Raw genomic sequence first — 27,111 nt, 5'->3', positions numbered from 1 at the left:
CAGAGGATCCCACTCCCACAGAGCCCAGCAAGCTAAGATCCATTGACTTGAAATTCTCACTGCCAGCACAACAGTTTGAAGTCAACCTGGGATACTTGAGCTTGGTGAGGGGAGGGGCGTCTGCCATTACTGAGGCTTGAGGAGGCTGTTTTCCCCTCACAGTGTAAAATAAGCTGCCAGGAAGTTCGGACTGGGCGGAGCTCACAGCAGCACCACAAAGCTGCTGTAGCCAGACTGCCTCTTTAGATTCCTCCTCTCTGGGTAGAGCATCTCTGAAGAAAATGCAGCAGCCCCAGTCAGGGGCTTATAGATAAAATTCCCAACAACAACAACAATGTCTAAGCTGAGAGCCAAATCAGGAATGTGATCCCATTCACAACAGCCTCAAAAGGAATAAAACACCTGGGAATACAGTTAACCAGGGAGGTGAAAGATCCCCACAATGGGAATTACAAAACATTAGTGAAGGAAATCAAGGATGACAAAAACAAATAGAAAAATATTCCCTGCTCATGAATTGAAAGAATCAATACTGTTCAAATGACCAAAGCAATGTCCAGATTCAATGCTATTCCTATCACACTACCACTGACATTCTTCACAGAATTAGAAGAATATTATTTTAAAATTCATATGGAATGATAAAAAGAGCCCAAATAGCCCAGACAATCCTAACCAAAAGGAACAAACGTGGAGGCATCACATTATCCAACTTCCAGTTATCCATTTACTACAAGAATACAGCAATGAAAACAGCTTGGTACTGATAGAAAAACAGACATGTAGACCAATGGAACAGACTAGAGAGTCCAGAAGTAAAGCCACACATCTACAACTTTCTGATCTTTGACAAAATTGACAAAAACAAGCAACAGGGAAAGGACTCCCTATTCAACATATAGTGCTAGGATAACTGGCTAGCCATATGCAAAAACAATGAAGTTAGACCCTTTCCTTACACAACATACAAAAATCAACTCAAGATGCCTTACAGATTAAAATGTAAAGCCTAAAACTAAAAATCCTGGAAAATAACCTAATAAATAGCATTCTGGAGATAAGCCCTGGCAAAGATTTCATGATGAAGATGCCAAAAGCAATTGCAACAAAATCAAAAATTGACAAATGAGACCTAATTAAACTAAAGAGCTTCTGTACAGCAAAATTATTAATAGAGTAAAAATACAACCTACAGAATGGGAAAAAATATTTTCAAACTACGTATCTGACAAGTCTAATATTTAAAAATGGGCAAAGGATATGAACAGACATTTCTCAAAGTAAGACATTCATGCAGCCAACAAGCATATGAAAAAAAATTCTCAACATCACTGATCACTAGAGAAATGTAAATCAAAACCACAATGAGATACCATCTTACACCAGTGAGAATGGCTATTATTAAAAAGTCAAATAATAACCAATGCTGTTGAGGTTACAAAGAAAACAGAACACTTATACACTGCTGGTGGGAGTTTAAATTAGGTCAGCCACTGTGGAAACCAGTTTGGTATTTCTCCAAGAATTTAAAACAGAACTACCATTTGACCCAGCAATCCCATTATTGGGTATATAGCCAAAGGAATATAAATTATTCTACCATAATGACACATGCATGTGTCTGTCACTATTAACCATAGCAAACACACAAAATCAACCTAAATACCCATCCACACTAGACTTCATAATGAAAATGTGGTACATATATACCATGGAATACTACACAGCCACAAAAAAGAATGTGATCACGGCCTTTGCAGCAACCTTGATTGTAGCTGGAAGCCATTATCCTAAGCAAACTGATGCAGAAGCAGAAAATCAATACCACATGTTCTCATTTATAACTAGGAGCTAAACATAGAGTACACATGGACACAAAGAAGGGGAAAACAGACTTTGTGTACTACTTGAGGATGGAGGTTGGGAGGAGGGTGAGGATTGAAAACTACCTATTGGGTACTATGCTTATTACCTGAGGGTCAATCGGTACATAAAATCCATGTGACAGTCGATTTCCCAATGTAACAAACCTGCATACGTACCCCTGAACCTAAAATAAAAGTTTTTTAAAATGTATATTTTGTCTAATTGTTATACCATCACTCCAGCTTTCTTATGTTTCCTGTTTGCAAGTTTTTTATCCTCTTACTTTTATCCTGTTTCTTTAGATTTAAGCTACTGTTGTAGATTGTTTGTGGTAGATATTTCAGTTTTTGCTGTTGTTTTAATATCTAGTAGACAGTCCTTGCCTTTTTATTTGATACTTGTTTAATGCTTTCATATTTAGCACTAGAATGGATATATTTGAATTTATATCTGCTCTTTTATATTTTGTTTTATGTTTGGCTCATGTATTTTTATTCTTTATTCCACCTTTACTATGTTCTTTGGTACTAAGTGAATATTTTCCACTGACATTTTAATTTGTGTAATTATTTTCCCGTTTATGCTGTTTGTAGAAATGTTACTCTTACATAACCTTACTCCCCTTTTTCTCCTTTATGTGGTACTGTTATATTTATTGTCTATTTATGTTACAATCTCAACAATATATTTTTATAGCTATTTCTTTATGCAATTTTGTTTTACATAAGCTGGAAAGACAAAGAGAGCAATTATGTATGTACATATATAATCACATATATATATATACACATATATATATGTTTGTGATATTAACCTTCTTATTGTCCAAATAAATAAATATAATACATGTGAAAAATACTTGGGGAAACAGTTTCAAGTACATAGGAGGAGGGTAAAGCTAAGGAAACTTTGTGTCCATAGCAAAAGAGGTTTGGGGAAGAGTTTTTTCAGATGAGAACATTGTTGCCCTAAAGAAAATGAGGGTACTGTTGGGAAGAGGAACCAACATCGGATATGAATTTAGCAATGCCTGCCAAAATAAGAGAGAGATATAAACAAATAATTGTTGATGACATAACAAATGCATAATAGGAGTAGAAACAAAGGGTAAAAAAAACCTAAATTAGTCAAAAAGCTAGAGGAAACTTCATTATATGGAGGTGGCATGTGAATTGTGACATGAAGGATGATCAGGAATTCTGCTGAAAGACAAATCCTGGGGCATCTGTAAAAGTCAGGTTACAGAACAGCTTTTTCCTGTTCTTTGGGGTTTGGGGAAGATTGTGATGGGAAGTAATTTCTGCAAAGAAGATTCAGTCCTATAAATAAAGCCATCTTAGTGCGCTGAGAAGAGTTGAAAGCAGTGAAAGAATTATACATCCATGTTGACAGGTCAGCTTGAGAAGAATTTTCTCCCTCCAATGAGCACAGTTATATATTTTTTTCTTCAGGAATATTAAGAATACCAGGGGTATGCGAAAGAAACTGGATGGCTGTGAAGCAAAACAAAGCATTTCTCCCCAATATATTAAGACTGTTAAATTAAAAACACAGGAGAAAACTGGGCCTCAGCCTCTGTTTGCCTGATGTTGGGACGTAAATCCTTCCTTACTGGAGATGCCACTTGCTTACTGCCCCAGAGAAGACATCAGCAGGCACCAGAGAAATCTGGGAGCAGATTTTAGGTGTACGTTTAAGATATTCTAGACAAACCTTCTTCAGTTTCTTTGAACAGGTATCAAACAGTGGTTGTTGTATTATCAGCATTCCAGCTATAGGTTCTGACCAACCATCTGATACTATGCTAAGAGTGTTTAAAAAGCTCAACACCCTATACTTTTCCTTGTATTAATATTTCTCTATTCTAACTAGGGAGGAATGGGCTGGGCTTGCCTTACGGCTGCCATGGTAAAATCCACCTTCTTATATTTTTCTGCCTTTTAAAAGACTGGAACTGCATTCTCCTTTGTCTTGCTATGCTAAGATGTATTGCTCTTTGTTAAAATACTATTTAAATAAGACCTCTAAGCCACTGCCTTGAGAGATACTTTCGAACTGAGGCCTCTCCTATGTGATCAGCACAGCATGCATCAATAAATTTCTGCTGGTTTTCCTTTTGTTGTTCTGACTTTTGTTTTCAAGAGAGTATCTCAGTTAAAAATGTATGAGGATTGAGAAAATAAATTAGATTTTCTCCCCTTCAGCTGGATTGAGCAAGGCTGGGACTGGTAGAGCTGGTACTGCATATAACCAAGGAGTGAGAGAAGTGAGAGAGAGTGAATTGATCAAAAACAAGTTCATGGATTGTGTGATTCAAGGTTTTAGTAAGGATAAAGATAACAAAGACAAAAACAAAACAAGACAAGCAGAAGCATGAACAATACCCACAGAAAAAGTCAAATTAGAAGTGAATTCTGTCTCAGAAAATATCAATCCACTCTTGGCCAGGCATGGTGGCTCATGCCTATAATCCCAGCACTTTGAGAGGACGAGACAGGCAGATCACCTGAGGTCGGGAGTTCAAGACCAGCCTGACCAACATGGAGAAACCCTGTCTCTACTAAAAAATACAAAATTAGCTGGGCCAGGTGACGCATGCCTGTAATCCCAGCTACTTGGAAGGCTGAGGCAGGAGAATCGCTTGAACACGGGAGGTGGAGGTTGTGCTGAGCTGAGATCGCGCCACTGCACTCCAGCCTGGGCAACAAGAGTGAAACTTTGTCTCAAAAAAAGAAAAAAGAAAAAATAAAATATCAATCCACTATTATATTCCTCCCTTACAATATCCACTATCAAACACAAACACAAAACCTATCATGCTTCAGGGAAAAAGGAAAAAGACATAAATTTTAATTTGGAATTATTCATTTTAGTTTATAAAAATATAGAGAGAGGCATATGATTAAATGTATTGTCCATGATGCAAAACTGATATAGCACAAGAAAAACAGCTTGGTAAAAAGTCACTTTCTATTTATAAAATGGTAAAAACAATATGAAATTGAGTAATCATTCTATAAATATTCTGAGAAAAGGAACATAAGCAAAACTATATATGCTACAAATTACACTTTTTTCAATGCTATATGAGATAGATTTGAGGATTACATCATTGTATTCTTAAAAAGAACTTAAGTACTAATGACATTAGTTACACAAAAATTTTATTTGAAATTAAATATATTTGTGTGTTTGTACCTTGGTAATTGTTTGGTTAAAAATTATAAGAGGTGTCATGAGCAACCAAAGAAAATAAAAGTAAATGTAAAAACCTCTCCTGTAAAAATAAGAGTTCTAAAGATCATAAGAAGCATAACTGGTGCTCCAGTTTATAATATCATAATTCCACTTCTCTTTTACAAAAATTAAATATCATCATTACATTTCCATGGCAGCCATAAGGCAAGTTCAGCCCATTCCTCCCTAGTTAGAATAGAGAAATATTAATACAAGGAGAAGTATAGGGTAGTGTGCTTTTTAAACACTCTTAGCACAGTATCAGATGGTTGGTCAGCACCTGTAGCTGGAATGCTGATAATACAACAACTACTGTTTGATACCTGTTCAAACAAACTGAAGAAGGTTTATGTAGAATATCTTAAATATACAGAAATATGTTCTTCTCTAATTACTCTCTCAGTATTTCAATAGATTGAGGCAGGATCCAGTATTTTCAGTATTATAATTTATAAAGAGCTCAGTCAAGTGAATCTGTGAAATATTGATGAAAGTATACCTCAGATACTTAATAAATTATGATCTAGAATGGTTTTAAATCAATCCACATTAATAAGAATATCAAATAGCTGTGTCAGTGATCTCCAGACCTAATGAAGGGACTGTCCTACTCTTTCACTTGTTAAATTTGTCAAAATCTCTATCTACACATTCACACTAAAATCAAGTGAATTTAAAACTTAAGATTGTTTTTATAACACTCCCTGTTACAAGCACTTTCAGAGTTATGTAAAATACTGATTTGGAAATGACTGATACTCACAAGAAAATATGTTTAAGGCAAGATTTCTACACACCAGGACTCGTCTGAAATATGAAGTACAGTCTATTTCTATTTAGACCCTAAATAATTACTATTGCTAAATTAGACTTAAAGAGGGAGCGAGGGGAAGGGGAAGGGAAATAGAAAGGGAAGAAAGGAGGGAGGAAAGATGGAAGGAAGCAGGGAGTAAAGGTTTACTAATGAGGATGGATGGAAAGGTACAGAATAGGTTATTACTCTGAGGATCATTTCAGGAAAAAAATTCCGAACAGATTTAGAAAATTTTCATAATACAATGGCTATCCATTTATTCGGCCCCTACTCTTTGCCAGGCATTAGAGAAGTTTCCCAAACATTTAATCTTTGAGATGTATTCATCTCTCCGTTTTACAGATGAGGAAACTTGTATTCATAGAGTACTTTGCTTAAGTTAAAATAGCTAGTGAGCAGCTAAGATTATCCAAAGTCTGTTTTACTTTCCATTCATGAAAAATTGGACTTTGGCTGTTATAAAGCACCAAATGAGTCACTATAGATACAAAGATCCAGTCTTTTCATCTGGCTGCAAAGGCATGACATGTACATAAAACAAAGATACCGTATTGATCATTCAACTTCTAAATTGCAATCTTATTTCCTAAATGATAGCTTGTGCCATCATGAGGTCCTCACAGCACATCACAAGGATGTTTGCCAAATCTGACAGGCTACTAAATAAGTCACAGTTTAGCAGTTACGAGTGTTCATGTTATAGCGGGTGTACCATGTGGAATTATAGACTCCAGGGAATGGCGGAAGCAAGGTGAAGAGGATGGTTCATAAACACAGGGCACATCAAAAATGGTATATCTGAGATTGTCTTCTATTAATTAAAAATCATCTTATTTAGTTTTAAGTTCTTAATTTTATTAATTGGATTTTATGAGTTGTATTAAATATTGACTGTAAGTAGTTTCTAGATCTTTCTAAAAGAATTCATACTCTAGAAAAATATGTCATTCTGAATCATAGATTATCATCATGATCTAACTAAAACTAAACAAAATTTATTTTGTCCATAGGCATCTGTGATGATCAATTTTATTTGTCAACTGTTCCAGGCTGTAGGGCTCAGTTATTTGGTTAAACTCCAGTCCAGATGTTGTTGTGAAAGTGTGTTTTTTTTTTTTTTTAATGTAATTAACACTTAAATCAGTAGGCTTTTTGAAACAGTTAATTGACAAAGACTATATACATTCAAGGTATACAACATAATGATTTGATATGCATATATAATATAATAATTATCACAATCAGTTAATTAACACACAGATTACCTTTCATAATGTGGGTGGGTCTCATCCAGTTATTTGAAAGCCTTAACAGAAAAGACTGATGTCCCAGGAGGAATAATAAATTCTGCCTCCAGAATGCCTTTGGACTCAAGACTCCACCATCAACTCTTCCCTGTATCTCCAGTCTACCACCCTGCCCTGCAAATTTCAAACTTGCCAGCCCACACAACCACACAACCTGTGAGCCAGAACCAGTTCCTTAAAATGTCTCTCTCTTTATCTCTCTCTCTCTCTCTCCCTGTTGGTCTGTGTCTCTGGAGAACCCTAATAAGGGTTCCATATTTCCAAATCATATTATGTCTGTAAAAATAAATACCCCTGATGACAGTATCTGATTTACTTCTGTACTCTTGGTACCAGTACACAGTACACACTCGATAAATACTACCAGAATACATGAATACATGAAAAAATAAATGTTTAAATCAAACAAACAATAAACCATTACCTTTAGCTGGACAAATAGAAAATGCTATCCCTCTTCCTGTGTTTACGGGTTGCCATTGAAACTGAGCACGACAATTCTGATGATTATACAATCTAACTGTCCCCCGAAAACATGTTTTCATAAAGAAGCCTCGTGGTCTTAATACTAGCTCATTAGAGGATAGCTCAAGTGTTACTAGCCGGACAACTGCCATCACTAGGATGTGTCCACCGGGTACGTTGTTCACTGTAAAGGTGAAAGACCTGTAATGCAGCAAAAGCATCCAAATTTAACTCATAATAGCTATCTGTGATTATAGAATTCAGCTACATGTAAAATGCACATAGCATTGATTAACATCCACAATTCTTAGCATGCAATACTTTATGAAAGATAATTAGATTGTTACTAAACTATCAATCTATATATCTAAAAATTGATGCACATATAGCTTCTAGGTTTGGAGAACAAATATATACAATACAATTATTCAGGCAAATAAATACATATTCTACAAAAGTACACTTTGATTCTAACAAACAGAAATTCAAAAATAACTCCTACTTCCAAAATTTTCCAACGGTGGGAGATTCAAATACCACTGAAATATAAGTACTAGATGTAGGTGGAATCACATGTGAAAATTGGTTGGTCTTCTGAAGTTCTTCTAAATTAGTATCTAACTGGAGCAAAACATGCATAGGTAGCATATTAATAACATGAAGTAGACGAGTATTTGGAGAGTTCACACAAATATTACCGAAGTTAAGAACAGAAGGCCCTGAAAAAAATGAAAAGTATTTTAAGTTTAAAGATGGCAAATGAGTTCCCTTACTTTTTAAGCTTTCAAAATAAATTTTGATCAATCAATTTGTATCAAAATGAAATTTTAAAAAATACAATAATATCAGAAATTATTAAATAAGCATTTTTTTTTCTAGATGACCATAATTAAATGTTTGGACATTATTGGCTATAATTCAATATAAATATATTCTAATTATATGGAAAATTATATGACTAAATAAGAACCATTCACTATAACTTATCTTAGCACCTTAATTTGCAACACGTCAACACCTCCTCTATTCCCACTAGTGCAAGTATTTTGTTTACTTATCTATAGTTTACGGAAACTGATAAATTTCCCATGACCTATTGCTTAAGTTTTCCCCTTAAAATGCCCAGGATTTTATATCAAAGCAATTTTAATAATTTTAAGCTTTGCCCTGCCTTTAACAGCTTACTTTAGTTAAAACTGGCATATAGTAAACTGAACATACTTAAAGTATAGAATTTCATTAGTGTTCGTATACGTATACACCTGTGAAACAATCACCACGATAAAGAGTGAACATTCACCACTCCAAACATTTTGTGGCCCTTTACATTCCTTCTCTCCCACCATTCTCCATGTTTTATATGCTGAATTCCCCCTAGAGAGAGAATCAGCCCATGCACACCAATCAATCATCCTTTGTCCACATCTTCCTCATGGTCACCTTAACTGTGGTTAGAATGAAATGAGAACTCCCACTTCAGACCATTATAGCCACTACTTCTTTAATCATAATTGTCCTTCAATCAGTTGGTGAAAACAGACCTAGAAGGGTATACTGTATAGCACTTCTGCAAGGTTAAAAAGGAGTTTTCACTTGTTCTCCTAACTCACAGTCAGCCCAGATGCCTCATGTCTTTACCTCACACAGGTATCTGTCTCTGCTCAAATATACTTCTCAGAGATGTTAACTACCTGGTAAAAGAGACTCTCCATGAAAACATTCTATTATTCTCGATCTACTTAACCTGCTTTATGTTTCTTCACACCTTGTATACCAATGATGTATTATATAAGGATAGGTTTATTATCTTCCTCCCACCCCACCCAAATGTAATCTCTATGAGAGCAGGGGCTCAGTCTATTTCCTTCATTGCTGTGTCTCCAGAACCCAGAACTGTGTCTAGTATATGGTGGTCATTCAATTAACACTTATAAAATGACTGAATGGATAAAGGAATTACAATTATACTTTAAGCATTTTCTAATGCAGCATACTCATCTTACGGATGAAGTGTTTTCACTAAAACTTTCTAAACATTTATTATGTGTAAGGCACTCGGTTCACATAATTATACTATTGGGTAGGCAATATTATCACTTCCCATTTCACAAATGAAGAAACCGAGACCCGTAGAGGTAAACCCTAATGTCACTGCACTAGTAGGTTGTGAAAGGAGCTGGGCACATTCCTCAGCCCCGGGCTCAAAACTCCCTGAGTCTAGCACAAACACATCCCATCCTCCCATCCCACCACCATATATCTCTCAAACTCCCTGAGCCCAGTACAAACACCACCTGGAAAGTCTCCGATAAGGAAACAGCCGTTCAAGGTTACTGAAAGCGCAGGAGCCAAAAGAATTTCTTTGTTCCCCTACAACTTTCGGGCTATAAAAAGCAAACGCTCGCATTGTTCGGGGCCCTCTTGTATACTGTGTAAAGGAGGGACCAAGTTCGAACTTGTAGTAAAGATCCTTGCCGCTTGGCTTTGACTCTGGACTCTGGTGGTCTTCTTTGGGGAACAAACAGTCTGGGCATAACATCTGGGGGCCCGTCCGGGATTCCCCAAGCCCACCAGACCCCTGGTCAACGGATCTGCTAGGATCGATCTACTGATAGGTGAGCTGGCTCGTCTCCGTTTGTCTGTCTGTGTCTGTGTGTCTGTTCTGAATCTGAATCTCTGACTCGCGAGGTCTGAAACTGAGGCTGGCACAGTCCTGGCGGACGCGCTATAGGACAGCCAGTGGAGACCGGTGGGAGACGTCCCCTGGCTCTCTTCTGATTTAAATTGTGATCTGAGTTGCCGGAGCGGGTTCGCGATCCAGGCAACAGCTGAATCTGACCCCGGTCCCCGGGTGCGCGCTTGCAGTCTGAATCTGACCCCGGTCCCCGGGTGCGCGCTCGCTGTCTGAATTGCCCCGGCCCCCGGGTGCGCGCTCGCTGTCTGAATTGCCCCGGCCCCCGGGTGCGCGCTCGCTGTCTGAATTGCCCCGGCCCCCGGGTGCGCGCTCGCTGTCTGAATTGCCCCGGCTTCCGGCGCGCGCGCTCGCGGCCCCGGTCCCCGTGCTCCCGGCTTCCGGCGCGCGCTCGCGGCCCCGGTCCCCGGGCTCCCGGCTTCCGGCGCGCGCTCGCGGCCCCCCCCGGTCCCCGGGCTCCCGGCTTCCGGCGCCGCGCTCCTGGCCTGGTCCCCGGGCTCCCGGCTTCCGGCGCGCGCTTCCGGCACCGCGCTTGTGGCCCCAGTCCCCGGGCTCCCGGCTTCCAGCGCGGATTTCCTTTACAGGGATTCCAACCCACAACCTAATTCTAACCCACATTCCTTTACAAAAAGAGACACAGAAAGTGAGACTGGGGAAAAGAGAAAATAAGTGAGAGAGAGACCATAGAGACGGGAAAGGGAGAAAGTGAGAAGGGAAATCGGAAAGAGAAAGGGGAGAAAACGGCAGACGTGGAGAGTCAGAGAAAAAGACTGAGTATAAAGGAGAAAGGACACGGGATGACAGAGAGACAGAGAGAGAGAAAGCGCGCGCGAATGAGATAGAAACTTAAAGAAAAGACCCTGTAAGTATGTCAATCAAAGATTTAGACAGAAACGAAAAGATTAGAGAGAGAGATAGAGGGAGGGAGCAGGCGGAGGGGAGGCGGGCTCGCTGAAAGGGAAAGTAACTTTAAAAGGCTGGGGGGGCGGACGCGAGGGCGCACTTCGCGGACTAGGCCCCCCCCCCAGCCGCCTGACTCCACGGTGGCTTTACCCCTTCGGGAAATAAAACCCCCAGATGACACAGGAATCCCCAAGCTCCAGTACTGGCCATTCTCCACCAGTGATCTGTATAACTAAAAGGCTCAGAGTGCTCGGTTTTCAGACAACCCCAAAGATTTACTGGCTTTACTGGATAGTGTCATGTTCACCCACCAGCCCATTTGAGATGATTGTCAGCAGCTCCTCCGAATCTTGTTTACCACGGAGGAGCGAGAGGGAATACAGGTAAAAGCTGGAAAGCTGGTCCCGGGGGATGACGGTCAACCGACTGCCAACCCTGACCTCATAAACGCGACCTTTCCTCTGACCAGGCCGGCGTAGGACTACAGCACGGCAGAAGGTAGGGGACGGCTACACCTTTATCGCCAGACTCTAATGGCAGGTCTCCGGGCAGCTGCTTGCAAGCCCACTAATTTGGCTAAAATATATTCTATTCGGCAAGAAAAGACAGAGAGCCCAGCCACCTACTTAAAAAAATTAATAGAAACTTTTAGACAGTACACCCCCATAGATCCAGAGGCTCCAGAAAGTCAGACAGCTGTTGTAATGTCTTTCATAAATCAGGCAGCCCCAGATATTAAAAAAACTCCAAAAACTAAAAGACTTGGAAGAAAAGCGGATTCAAAACCTCCTTCAGATAGCCCAGCAGGTTTATAATAACAGAGATACTCCAGAAAAAAGAGGCAATTTAAGGCCACTAAAAAAAATGACCAAGGTCCTGGCAGCAGTAGTACAGAAAGAACATCTACAGCCAGAGTACACCCAACCTAGGCGGCCCCCCCCCAGGCATGATAATCTGAAAAAAGACCAATGTGCCTACTGCAAGGAGGCTGGCCACTGGGTAAGAGACTGCCTCGCTACTGCCCAACCCGGACCTGGACGCCCCACTCCACGACTGCACCGAGGTACTAGCTCAGGTGCACGGAGTTCGAGAAGACCTGCAGGATCGCCCACTTCCTGACGCCGACCTCGTCTGGTTCACTGATAAGAGCAGCTTCATGCATCAGGGCCAGAGATACGCTGGAGCGGCAGTAACTTCAGAGACTGAGGTAATCTGGGCGGAACCCCTGCCCCCGGGGACATCGGCCCAGAAGGCCGAATTAATAGCGCTCACCCAAGCTCTTACCTTAGGGGCGGGGAAAAAGCTGACGGTATATACAGACAGCCGATATGCTTTTGCAACAGCACATATACATGGGGCCATTTACAGGGAGCGGGGGTTACTGACGGCTGAAAAAAAAGAAATAAAAAACAAGCAAGAAATCCTAGCCCTGCTAACAGCCCTATGGAGGCCAGAAAAGTTAGCCATTGTGCATTGCCCAGGGCATCAGAAACTAACTACTCCAACTGCTCAAGGCAACTTTCTGGCGGACCAAACTGCAAGAAAGGTGGCGAAGGCTCCCAGCCAACTCCTTGCACTCCAGCTCCCTGACCCGGGCCCCCGGGACTTGCCATATTTCCCTGATTATTCAGAACAAGATCTCCAGTGGATTGACAAGCTTCCCCTGAAACAGATCCAGAATGGGTGGTGGACTGATACTAATGACCAAACCATCCTACCAGAAAAATTAGGACAACAAATGTTAGAACACATCCACCGAACCACCCACCTGGGTGCTCGGCGGATGATAGACCTGATCAGACGCTCTAAGCTCAAATTCAGACATACAGCCGAGATGGCCAGCAACATCGTGACAAGTTGCAAAGTCTGCCAGCTTAACAACGCCTACCCCCAATCCCAGGCTACAACGGGAACAAGGCTTAGGGGAACCAGGCCCGGTATCTACTGGGAAGTAGATTTTACTGAGATAAAGCCAGGAAAATACGGGTATCGGTACTTACTTGTCTTTGTAGATACTTTTTCAGGGTGGACTGAAGCATTCCCCACCAAGAAAGAAACTGCTCAGGTTGTAGCAAAGAAAATCCTGGAAGATATCCTCCCCAGGTATGGCTTCCCTGTCCAGATAAGGTCAGATAATAGGCCGGCCTTCGTTGCTAAGGTAAGTCAGGATTTGGCTTCCATCCTTGGGGCAAATTGGAAACTACATTGCACTTACAGGCCCCAGAGTTCAGGACAGGTAGAGAGAATGAATCGGACCTTAAAAGAGACCTTAACTAAATTAACTATGGAGACTGGCGCTAATTGGGTGGTCCTTCTCCCCTACGCTCTGCTCCGGGCCCGTAATACCCCTTACAGACTGGGCCTTACTCCTTATGAAATTATGCATGGCAGACCCCCACCCTTAGTTCCCGGCCTAAAAGATGATCTGCTCAAGTCCGAAACAGAAAATGTCTCTGAACTCTTGTTTTCCCTACAAGCCTTGCAGAAAATTCATCAAGAAATCTGGCCCAAGCTGAAGGAACTATATGAGACCGGTCGCCCGCCGACACCCCATCCGTACCAGCCGGGAAACTAGGTCCTGGTCAAGCGACACCGACAAGAGACCCTAGAACCCAGGTGAAAAGGACCACTCCAGGTACTCCTAACCACACCCACCGCCCTGAAGGTAGAAGGCATCGCATCGTGGATCCACTACACCCACGTCAAGCCAGTGGACCCAACCTCCGATCTTCTGGGACCAATCACGGCGGCGGCTGAAGCACCGGACACGTGGACTGTGGACAGAGCTAGGAACAACCCCTTAAAACTCACCCTGCGCCGGCAGCATAGCTCACTGCAAACATGCAGTTAGGTAGTCTAACCCTAACGTTAGTTGCCCTAGTGGCCGCTGGAGAAATCACAAAACCAGCTCATAATCCCTTTGTCTGGAGATTCTGGCTTTATGAAAACCGAACCCACCCTGGGCAACCTCATAAGCCCGGAAAATTATTGGCCAGTGCTGATTGCCCTTCCTCAGGGTGCAACAGCCCAATTCTACTAAATTTTACTGGTTTTCAAATAGCCAAACCTATGACACCAATAATATGCTTTGAGTTTGATCAGACTAAATACAATTGTAAACACTATTGGTGGCACCAAAATGCTGGCTGTCCTTATAACTATTGTAACATCCATAGACCCCGTTATTGGGTAAAGAGAAAACAGTTAGACCCTAAATGGCCCTTCTATCGTAGACAGGATAGAGACTTTCCATATACATAGATAGTTAGAGACCCCTGAAACTCCCGCTGAACCACACCTCAACATGGGGCTGTATACTACTCCCCCTCCTCCACATGGCCTAACAGTCACCTCTATCTGTGGCGAGGCCTAGTGCAAGTACTGCCCCTAGTCCACGGGAATATCCAACGACAGGAAAACAGACTAACACAAGACTTACGTCCTTTCTCCTGGTTAAAGTTATTACAAGAAGGACTAGAACTTGCTAACCTTACAGGACTTCATAGCCTGTCTGGCTGCTTTCTGTGCGCCACTCTAGGACGTCCACCACTAACCGCTGTCCCTCTGCCATGGGGATCCTCTACCTTTGCCCAAGCTAACAACCTCCGAAACCTCTCGTATGCTCCTATCCTGAACGTGCCCCTATACCTAAACCCCAGTCAGGAGAAGTTTCCCTACTGTTTCTCAGGAACCAATTCCAGCCTCTGCAGCATCACTGCAACGCCCCCTAATATCACCTTAAAGGCTCCATCAGGCATATTCTTCTGGTGTAATGGAACCTTATCTAAGAACCTACCTAGTCCTTCTGTTAATAACCTACTATGTCTCCCTGTCACATTAGTTCCCCGGTTGACTCTACTAACTGCTGGCGAGTTCCTAGGGTATACCGGTAACTGGACTAGTGCTGTTATTCACCCAGACCCTAGACCAAGACCTGCACGAGCCATATTTCTCCCCCTCATTGCAGGAATCTCCCTCACCGCATCCTTCATTGCGGCCGGACTGGCGGGGGGAGCCCTAGGTCACACCCTCATAGAAAGTAACAAGTTATACCAACATTTTGCCGTTGCTATGGAGGAGTCAGCTGAGTCCCTTGCCTCCCTTCAGCGGCAGCTCACGTCCCTAGCTCAGGTAACCTTGCAAAACCGGAGGGCCCTAGACCTACTCACTGCAGAAAAAAGGTGGTACATGTATATTTCTAAAAGAAGACTGTTGTTTCTACATAAATGAATCAGGACTTGTAGAGGACCGGGTCCAACAGTTACGCAAGTTAAGCACTGAAGTAAAAACACAGCAGTTTGCTTCAGCTGCAGACCAATGGTAGAATTCCTCTATGTTTTCTCTGTTAGCCCCCTTCCTTGGACCCCTGCTAAGTCTACTATTTCTACTTACCGTAGGACCTTGTGTTGTTAACAGAATTTTACAATTTGTTAGGGAAAGATTTGACACCGTACAACTCATGGTCCTCAGAGCCCAATACCAACCTGTAAACGCTGAAACAGAATCAGACTTATAAGACCCAAGATTGGCTCTAAAGATACCTGAAAAGAAGGGGGGAATGAAAGGAGCTGGGCACATTCCTCAGCCCCGGGCTCAAAACTCCCTGAGCCTAGCACAAACACATCCCATCCTCCCATCCCACCACCATATATCTCTCAAACTCCCTGAGCCCAGTACAAACACCACCTGGAAAGTCTCCGATAAGGAGACAGCCGTTCAAGGTTACTGAAAGCGCAGGAGCCAAAAGAATTTCTTTGTTCCCCTACAACTTTCGGGCTATAAAAAGCAAACGCTCGCATTGTTCGGGGCCCTCTTGTATACTGTGTAAAGGAGGGACCAAGTTCGAACTTGTAGTAAAGATCCTTGCCGCTTGGCTTTGACTCTGGACTCTGGTGGTCTTCTTTGGGGAACAAACAGTCTGGGCATAACAGTTGCAGAACCAAACCCAGTTTGGTCTCATTACAGAGCCTTCCTACTCTATAGCACACACGGTGTTCCTGAAGCATACAAACACAATTCCAGAGGGAACTAAGCTAAGAATCCAAGTTGCAGGCATATCTACATTATGCTACAGATAAACACATACACAGAAAATTTTCTATAATAAGAAAGCAAATATTTGAATAAAAAATTGGGCAAATAGGCCAGGCGCGGTGGCTCATGCCTGTAATCCCAGCACTTTGGGAGACCAAAGCAGGCGGATCACAAGGTCAGGAGATCGAGACCATCCTGGCTAACACAGTGAAACCCCGTCTCTACTAAAAATACAAAAAATTAGCCAGGTGTGGTGGCAGGCGCCTGTAGTCCCAGCTACTCGGGAGGTTGAGGCAGGAGAATGGCATGAACCCGGGAGGCAGAGCTTGCAGTAAGCTGAGATCACACCACTGCACTCCAGCCTGGGCGACATAGCAAGACTCCGTTTCAATAAATAAATAAATAAATAAATAAATAAATAAATGGGCAAAGAATTTAAAAGACATTTCTCCAAAGACTATATACGACATACATAGACATTTGTCTAAGTAAGTAACTGAAAATACATTCACCATCTTATTCATTTAGGGAAATGAATATCAAATCCACAATGAGATAACATTTCATACTCACTAGTAGGTCTATAATCAAAAAGACAGAAAATAACAGTGCTAGTGAGAATGTTGAAGAAATTGTGACCCTTATACATTGCTGATAGGATTACAACTTTGTGCAATCACTTTGGAAAACATTTTAGAGGGTTCTTTTTTTTTAAGTTAGATATAAATTTATTGTACAACCCAGAAATTCCACTCCTAGAAATCAGATAATTTTATGTGAATGTTCATAGCAGCATTATTGATCACACCCTCAAACTGAAAACAACTCAATGTCCATCAACTGGGGAACTGATAAACAAAATGTGGTATACTCATAAAACAGGGTGCTGTTTCAACAGAAAAAGGACAAAAATATTCATACTACCACATGGGTGAACCTCAAAAACATTATGCTAAGTGTAACGAGCAATATATGAAAGACTAGATATTGCATAATTCCATTTATTTTCAGAATAGGCAACTGTATAGAGATAGAAAGTTGATTAATGGTTGTCTGAGGCAAGGGGTAGAAATAGTAACGGATCGGGGCACGGTGGCTCACACCTGTCAACCCAGCATTTTGGAAGGCCAAGGCTGGTGGGTCACTTTAGGTCAGGAGTTCGAGACCAGCCTGGCCAACATGGTGAAACCACATCACAACTAAAAATACAAAAAATTAGCTGGATGTGGTGGCACACACCTGTAATCCTAGCTACTCGAGAGACTGAGTCAGGAGAATCGCTTGAACCTGGGAGGTGGAGGTTGTAGTGAACTGAGATCATGCCACTGTATTATAGGCTGAGCAACAGAGTGAGACTGTCTCAAAAAAAAAAAGAAAGAAAGAAAGAAAGAGAGAGTAACTGCATACGGGCATGACAGTGATGGCAGCATTCTAAAATTAAATTGCGAAGGTGGTTATATAACTTTAAATTTACTAAAGTTCATTCTCATTCTCTCAGTCATACTTAATGAATATGACTACTCCGAAGACTTCTTATATTTCCAAAGGTGATACTTGCATACTTTAAATTTTATGAAATATAAATAATACTTTAAGAAATCTTTTTTATAAAAAACTAAAGGCTATAGTAGGTTTTTGTGTATTCTCACCAACAATTACTTGATGAATTTGCTTTGGTGTCAAAATGAAGCTGCAATCACGTTTTTCCTGCGGTGTGGATGGTTCTGATTTAAGTCTCTGGTGAACCTGTAAAAAAATCATATTTTTCCAGAATTATTCATTATTAGCAAAAGCTATTTTAAGAAATCTCATGGAATAACCAAATGTAAAATATTACACATGCCTTTCTTCTCAGGGACTCTTCCTCCTGGGATGCTATACTCCTAGTGGTTAACAGTCTATTAGCTCTGATTGAATTCGCTGCTGAAGACAGCTCCTCTTCTATTTCCGCTTCTGAGAGTGAGGGTGACTTTAGACCTGATCCTGGCTCTAAGCCTATGTCTGTATCATCATATGAATACATGTGCTCCCTATAAAATTAATAATAAGAATAATCAGTAATTGAGGTCAAGTCATTCAGAAAATGCATCTGTCAATTCAAGCATTTCCCATAGTGGATACTGCTGCCGCCTCACTCATATCCACTTAACCAGACTGGTGCACTAATCCACATAAAATTGTCCTCTGCTGAGGAGACTCCCTTCTCAAACACCTCATCGAGGAAATTATGCTCATGCCTGCCACACCCAAGGACAGTCAATGACTGATATGGAACACAAAAGACAAGCCCCTTTGGCTCAAGCCAGCAACAACTATGTGGTAACATTTAGTCTCAAGAGACCCTGAGTGTCAACTTTACTTGAAACACATCTTTCCTCAGCTCTCACGCCTTCCCTATTCTGCTTCCCTCATTCTGTACAGGTTTCTCCTGAGAGCACACACTCCATAAATCATAGGCACTGGAATCCCTGTCTCAAGATCTGCTTCTGGGGAAACCCATCTAAGACAATTCCAAGTCAAAAGGTAACAAAAGAAATAATTGTAGTTAAAGCAGCTCAGTGTTTTGCTTTTATCATGTATCGAAATGTAGTTTACAACATCTAAAAGAAAAAAGAAACCAAAGAGTAAAAAAAAAAAAAAAAAATTCTGACTCTGTAGACACCATGATCTGTTGCATATTTTTTGAGGAACTGAACATTACCTCTTTGCTTGTTTCTTCTGCAAGCGCACACTTCTTAAATATTTAAGATACAATGCATAATAGTTTTCATGTAATTTATTTCGCTGTTTTTCAAGTGCAGTATATGCATAATCAGGATTCACATAGTCAAATCTTGGAATTTTTGTGAAAATTGGCCTGCAATATAAGCAAGTCATGTTAATATTTTTATATATGCATTTGTTCAATCAGTGTTTATTGACAGCCTCCTAGCCAATTTCCACATGAGGTGTTGGGTGTGGAATGGCAAATAGGACAGATTCTAGTCCTTCCCCTCATATGCTATTCTATATCAAGACATGATTGCATGTAGAACTAGAGCGAAGCCTATTTTTTCTTAATCTAATCAAAAACCAATCCATTGTAAGGTCACTCGGATGTAATGTTGCCTATTCTAAACCCATCTTTGAAGAAGTAGTCAGATAGGCAATTTGGACAGTGCTAGATTACAGATAAGACTCCAAGAAACTAGATCTGAATCTCACTAGTGTTTCCTAAAAGTTAACTGTTTTTAGATCATTATAATCAAAATTAGAAAAAAAAATGTAGAATAATGAATCTTTTTTCTAAACATGCTACCTCCTTTAAACTTCACAGCTTATGAAATAACCATCAACAATAAACCTATATAGAGGAAACAATTCATAAAAGAACTGTGAATTACTTTATATCTAAGATTCACTCAACTGGGTTTATGCTCTTCCTTTTTACCCACCATATATTTTCAATAAAAAACAAAATGTCCAAGTATTCACACTTTCTGGCTTTGGTCTACCTCAATCTTCAGCAAATGTTCTTAATCATTAGGATATTCACCCTCAATAATTAAAACATAAGCATGAAGATATTAGTCACAAAGTCAAATGAAAATTAATTTTTCTTCTTGTCTTCAACAATTCCTCAATGTTTACAGTAGTATAGCTTTAACTGTGCTAAATTCTTTAAGAGAGTGAAAAAACAAGACAGCACACAAATGCTTTGTTGTTCAAAGACAATTTTTGATATTTAAATTTTCCTTCAAGCTCTGAGACACTTAATCACCTTTAGAACCTAGAAATAATTCCTACATATTTTTGAAGTCCTGAGACCTCTAACAAGTAGAGAGGGATAAGGAAAGAAGTAGTGGTGTAAATGCCTTAAATGAGAAAGAGCTGACTATTAACATATCTAAATCCTTATCAGCTCCTTAGAGAAACATCTACAAATACCTCTGCAGCTTAAGGAGGATAAGTTATTTTAAAATATGCAAAGTACAGGGGACAAAAATTACTATGGAAATAAAGTATTTTTCCTCATTTATTTATTCAAAAATATTTACCAAGTGCCTACTCTATGCCTCACACTGTTCTAAGCACAAGGCATACTGCAGTAAATAAAAACTAGACAAAAATCCCCACCTTATTTTCTTCTCAAAAATTGAAAAGGTAAAATGCATTAAAATGAAATCGAAATTACAATTATCAACACGTAAATATACTATAAAATTTATTTCATTACTTAAAGTTACTAATTGTTAGCCAGAAAACATAAGGACTAAATACTGCCTTAACTATTAATATGAAAAAGTGTTCATTGAGAAAAATAATTATGGTCAGGGGATAAATAGTAAATACTTAGCCTTATTTTTAAAATTCTGCTATTTTTAGATCATCTGATTAATACAGAAAGACAGAAACAAAATGTTAATATTAAATTAACACATTATATCTCTATATAGATACATATATAGATATATGCATATATACCTATATAGATACATAGATATGTCTCTGTATAGATGTGTATAACTTTAAGAAAGAGTTGAAAAAAGTACATTAAAAATTATTGCTAGAAGCCACCTCTGCAGGGTGGGAGTGAATAGAATGAGCCAGAGAAAAAAACAGAATTTTCTTTTCTATAATACACAATTATTTAAAATGCAGTCTGAGTGGTTTTTATGTTTCTGTGTTTTATGGTGTTTGTCAAGTAATAATTTTTAAAAAGGCTAATTTGGATGGAATTTGTAAAACAATAAGAGAAACTACAGAAAAACCTGAACTTTTCCAATTGTAAACAATAAAACAATTATGTCTTAAAAATCAAATGATATTGCAAGAAAATGTCTGCAGAATTATGTGAGCTTAATAACTAACCAAAGCTAAAAAGACAAGTGCAGAAAGCCCAGAGCCATTATAAAGTTTGGATAATTTACTAGTAGTATACAAGCAGGCAGAAAAAAAAAAAAATGTGCCTTGGAAGGGGTCAAACAAAGATGATAATGATGATGATGATAACCATGATTGTTTTACACAATTTTATTTTATTTTTTAGCTTAAATAAACTCAAGCTTTCAACCATACTTAATAAACATTACTACTCTAAGGACCTGTTACATTTCCAAAGATGATTATTTATATTATTCTTCTATACTTGTCAATAGCATATTTTAAGAACATTTTATATACCATTCACTTCCTGGCAAGTACATATTGAGGTGAAAAGAGGTTCTAACCTAAAACAAACACAGTGGCATTCAACAACCATCTCACTCCATGTAAAAAAAAAAAAAAAAAAAAAAAAAGGAAAAGATAATTGCAGTGTTATCATTATTATGATTATTATTGCTATCATTAGTGTTAAACAGCAGGATCTGATGATGATCCTGATCATCATCATCATCTGATGATGATGACTCTACATGTCATGTTGTCCATTATGCTATTCCAAATTTCAGGGTTTTAATATTTCATGTTACCTGAAATGTTTATCATGGTCTTTAGACCTGATAGTTGCAGCTCGGTCATTGGGAAAGGCTAACAGCACATCCTTCACCGGCTCTTCACATGAGCGATGATTGTGAGTGCGTGTCGTGGCTGATTGAAGCATTGCAACAGGTGCATAATTCTTGCGTTTTGCCAAGTCTTTGACCACAAAATTTCCCGTGGGATTACGGATCAAAGGCAACATACCTTTTATAGAATTGAATATAAGTTTATAAATGGTATTTTTAATTTCAACTTTAAAAACAATAACCATGAATTAATTAATACACTAGATAATTGATTCTAACTTAAATGCTCAACTCCTAAACACATTTGGAAAATACAAATCATTAATAAAAAAAAGACCTACACACAATTTAGCAAAATAATAAAATGAATAATAAAAATGCATATATAAAAATATAAAATATGATAACTTGAAGGATTTAGGTTGACCCATATGAAACTCAATTTTTTGTTGGTCCAAAACAGGTGAATATCAGCAACTTCATATGGTTCAACATATAAAAGATAATGAGGAATTAGATAAAACAGTAGCAACAAGTAAATCCGTGGAATAGTCAAAAACAGTTGATATTATAAACTGCCTCAACAACAAAACTAAGAATAATAAAATATAAAAACCATGAAAATATTAAATAAACTGTATACATCAATAAACCGGTGCTATTCAAAGCACAGTCCTCAGAATGGCAGTAATGGCAGTGTCAGCATCTACTGGGAACATTGTAAATGTATGAGTCTTTGAGCCATAACAAGGACAAGCTTAATAATCATTGCCGGGATGCAAGGCATTGATATGTGTTTTAACAGGGCTTTTAGGTGATTTTGATGCATGTTAAAAGATGAGAACCCCTGGGTCAGATCATATTATATATATATTACATATGTTATATTATATATGTATTACATATTATATATTACATATATTATATATACTATATTATATATAAAATATATATTATATATGTAATATATTATATATGTAATACTATATTATATATGTGATACATATATGTAATACATGATATATAACATATGTAATACATATATGTTATATATGATATGTGTTATATATGTGTTACATATGTTATATATGTAATACATATATTATATAATACATATATAACATACATATATGCAATACATATAACATACATATCATATATTATATTACATAAATAATATATAATATATAATGTATGTAATACATATATAATATATATAATATGTATATGTTATATATGTATATGTAATATATGTATATATGTAATATATTCATATGTAACATGTATACATTACATATATATTACATATGTAATATAATTGCATACATAATACATATGCAATATATATGTTATATATATTATATATATGTGTCTTTAGACCTGATAGTTGCAGTTCGGTCATTGGGAAATGCTAACAGCACTTCCTTCACATATATGTGCATGTGTAATAAGCAATTAGTATATTAAAATAATATTAACAACAATAACAACAAAGCCAGATGGGCATTACACAATAGCATACCAGCATCAAATTTCATCACAACTTTCTTGGTCGAAGCTTTGCAGATGCTGTTGAAATTTAAATACATGTGATAGAAAGGTTTTATCGATAAAGACTGCAAATCTTTTTCTGCCACTAAACCAATAATCTCTATCTTCTGCTTCACTTTGAAGACTCCAAGTTGATGTGGAACAAATGAACACATCACATCCTAAAAAAAAAGGATGAAAAGTAACCAATAATAAATTGGTAGGAAAAATGTTAAAAGCAAATCTAAAAAAAAAATAGTTAATAAAATTTCAAGGAAAGCTAGTTCATAATGGTAATATGAAAGTACTTCAGAAATATACCGCATTGACAAACTTTTGAAATGTTCATTACTGGAAAATTATTTAAGAAAAAGTAAACATAGTACCAAAGCAAATTCAGAATGGTGGATTAAGGACTTCCAAAAACCTACTTCTCCAGAAGAGGAAAGAGAACACTGGCAATAAAAATTGTCAAAATGTAGTCCTTTCCGATATTTGAAGATTACCTAAAGGCTTACAAAAATCCAAAGAGTATTTACTTAAAGAAAAAATGTTGAATCTCTGAAGGAATAGAAGACTGTGCCATTTTTACTTGATGTAAACCCATTGTTTAAGATTCAGCTTTGTGGTCTCCTTGAAAAACAACAGCCTTGCAACTGTGGTAGCTGTGAAAACCATTAGCCTAGTAGCCAAAAGTGGGAAAATAATGAGTTTGGAACACTCCAAACACCTCACTACCAGAGAGATGTACATATTTGTTTTGTCTCTCATGATTCAGAGTTCACTCTGTGTGCACAATTCTCTCTCCAGGGTTCTGTCAAATATATATGTATGTATTACTCTGTGTATGCATATATGCAGCAATTTTTTAACATCTCAGTAACTTGAGGTGGCATTACCATTTAAGGCTAAAAGAAGGCTATGCATAAATAAATGCACAATTAGAAAAATTTAAAAATCACTTGAGAACAAGATATTCAGATGGTATTTGAAAAGCTCTGAAATTTTCCTGGGAACCTAGATTGCAACACACACATCTGCAGGAGTGTGTATATTCCCAGAAAAGATTTAAGAAACTTCTCATGTCTCATCTGTGGCTGAATTTGAGGCTCTTTACAAGGAGGAATTAAAGACTAGAAAGAGTTGTAAACTAGTTGACAGAATATTGAAGACATGCCCCAACATACTCACTTATACAGAGGCTCTTGATATAGGCTGTGAGACTTATTGACTCAAGGAATTTAAGGGAACCTTTATCCAATCATTAGCTGAACACTAAATTAACTGAGTAGAGACTTTATTGACTGCACACAATAAAGAAAAAGCTTTCACAGAATTAGTCTAGAGAATCACTAAATAAAAACAACAACAAAAAAGCAACAATAAATACTGCAATGCTGATTTCCATAGTTGCCAAATTATATTATTTAAAATGTCCAGTTTTCAACATGAAAAAAAATGTGAGACACTCAAATAATCAGGAAAGTATGGCCAATACCTAGGAAAGCTATAGTTCATAGATAATGTCCCTATGGAAATCCAAATGGTGAACTTATTAGATAAACATGATAAGTTAACTATTGTAAATATTTTCAAAGAACTGAAGGGAAACAGGTCAAAAGAATTAAAGGAAGTATGTGAACAATGTCTCACAAAATACACAATTTCAATAAAGTGTGGAAATTATAAAAAAGAACAAATAAATGTTCTGGAATTGAAGAGTAATGTAACTAAAATTTTAAATTTACTTAAGGGACTCAATAGCAGATTTGAACTAGCAGAAAAACTAACCAATGAAATTGAAGACAAGACATTTGAAATTATTCACACTGAAGAGAGACACATAAGGATGAAGAAGAAAGAACAGAGTCTCAGAGACTTTGGGGACACCATCAAGCATAGTCACATATGTATGATGGGAGTCTAAAAAGGAGAAGAGAGAAAGAAAAGGTCAGAAAAAATATTTGAAGAAATAATAGATGAAAAGTTCAAAAACTTGATGAAAGACAATCTACATATCAAAGAAACTCAACAAAACCCAAGCAGGGTAAATCAAATAGATCCACACCTAAACACAACAAAGTCAAATTATTATAAATCAATGACAGAGAATCTTGAAAAACTGCAAGAAGAAACGTAATCATCACATGAGAAGGATTCTTTAGAGATGAACAGCTAACTTCTCATTGGAAACATTGAAGACAAAAAGGCAGTGGGGAGGCGTGTTCAAATATTGAAGGAAAAAGACTGTACATGCAAAAGTCTATAACTAGCAAAACTATCATTCAAAACTGAAGTATAAATTAAGACATTTCCAGATAAATATAAATGAAGAGAATGTATCATTAGTAGATTTGCATCACAAAAATATAAAGGGAATTCTTCACAATGAAGTAAAAGGACACTGGATAGTAACTCAAATTCAGACAAGGAAATTAAGAGCACAGGCAAATGTAACTACCTACATAGATAAATATAAAAGTATAAATGTACTTTTGTTTGCAATGCCTTCCTGCTCCTATCTAATTTAAAAAGCAATGCATACAGAAATAAGTATTAGAGTATGGATGAGCTTTTAAAGAATAAGCACATATAATTTGTATGACAAGTATAGCACAAAGAGGAGACAAGAACCATAATTTTATTTGAGCAAAGTTTTTGTATACTATACAAACTAAGTTGGCATTAATGTGAATGAGACTGTTTTATGTAAAAGATGTTAAATGTAACCCAAAGGGCAGCCACTAAGAAAATTAAATGTTTTTAAAGTTTCATAAAATAAATAATGATGAAATTAAAATGGTATATTACAAAATATCTATTTAGTACAAAATAAAGCGGTAATGAAATCATAGAAAACTAGGAGGATATGTAATTATAGAAAACAAATAGAAAAATAGCAAATGCAAATCCTATGTTACTAATAGTTACATTACATATAAATGGATTGGCACACATTTACCTATGTAATAAACCTGCACATCCTGCACGTGTACCACAGAATTTGAAATACAAATTAAAATTTTTGAAAAAAGTAAACGGATTTTCTTTACATTTCTTTCCCTCAGCTGTATTAAGGTATAATTAATAAATAAAAATTGTTTGTAGACATATAGCAAATATATAGTATTTAATATGTAATTTTGAAACAATTAAATAAAGTTAAATAATATACCCTTACTGTTTTGTGTTGAAAATATGTATACCCTCTTATTAACCATAGTCACCATTCTGTACAATAGACTCCCAGAACTTATTCATTCTGTCTAACTGAAATTTTGTATTCTGTGATTGACATCTCCTTATTTACCATCCACTGGCCCTGGCAACCAGAATTCTACTCTCTGTTTCTATGAGTTCAACTCTGATTCCACATATAAGTGTAGCCATGCAGTATTTGTCTTTCTGAGTATGTCTTATTTCACTTAGCATAACATCCTCCAAGTTCATCCATGTTTTGCAAATGACAAGATTTCCTTATTTTTTAAGGCTGTATAGTATTCATACACACACACACACCCCACATTGTATTTATAGAAAAGGGAATGAAATCAGCATGTTGAAGAGATATCTTCACTCTCATGTTAATTGCAGCATCATTCTATAGCCAAAATATGCAATCAAACTAAGTGTTCATCAATCGATAAATGAATACACATAAATGGATTAAATTGTGCAGTCAAAAAGCAGAGATTGGTGAGGTAGGCAAAAACACATAATCTATATAATTCCCACAAAAGGTACACATTGCATACAAAGATACAAATAGGTTGA

At 37.8% G+C, this 27,111-nt stretch overlaps 1 protein-coding gene across 1 annotated transcript in view; it reads right to left on the bottom strand.

Moving 5' to 3' along the window:
- The window catches only part of CFAP47 (cilia and flagella associated protein 47), a 439,964-nt gene that overhangs the window by 372,998 nt on the left and 39,855 nt on the right, over positions 1–27,111 (bottom strand). The window contains exons 9-15 of the mRNA XM_050776518.1: positions 23,330–23,519; positions 21,772–21,985; positions 19,020–19,175; positions 18,162–18,348; positions 17,968–18,064; positions 8,192–8,408; positions 7,649–7,890 (exon numbers count right to left, since the gene is read on the bottom strand). Of these exons, the coding sequence (XP_050632475.1) occupies positions 7,649–7,890; positions 8,192–8,408; positions 17,968–18,064; positions 18,162–18,348; positions 19,020–19,175; positions 21,772–21,985; positions 23,330–23,519 (1,303 nt within the window). The remainder of the gene's footprint in view (positions 1–7,648; positions 7,891–8,191; positions 8,409–17,967; positions 18,065–18,161; positions 18,349–19,019; positions 19,176–21,771; positions 21,986–23,329; positions 23,520–27,111) is intronic.

This window comes from Macaca thibetana, chromosome X (assembly GCF_024542745.1).
Source record: "Macaca thibetana thibetana isolate TM-01 chromosome X, ASM2454274v1, whole genome shotgun sequence".
NCBI lineage: Eukaryota > Metazoa > Chordata > Mammalia > Primates > Cercopithecidae > Macaca > Macaca thibetana.
The sequence above is the reverse complement of the archived record's forward strand: the minus strand, read 5'-3'. Positions and strand labels throughout refer to the sequence as shown.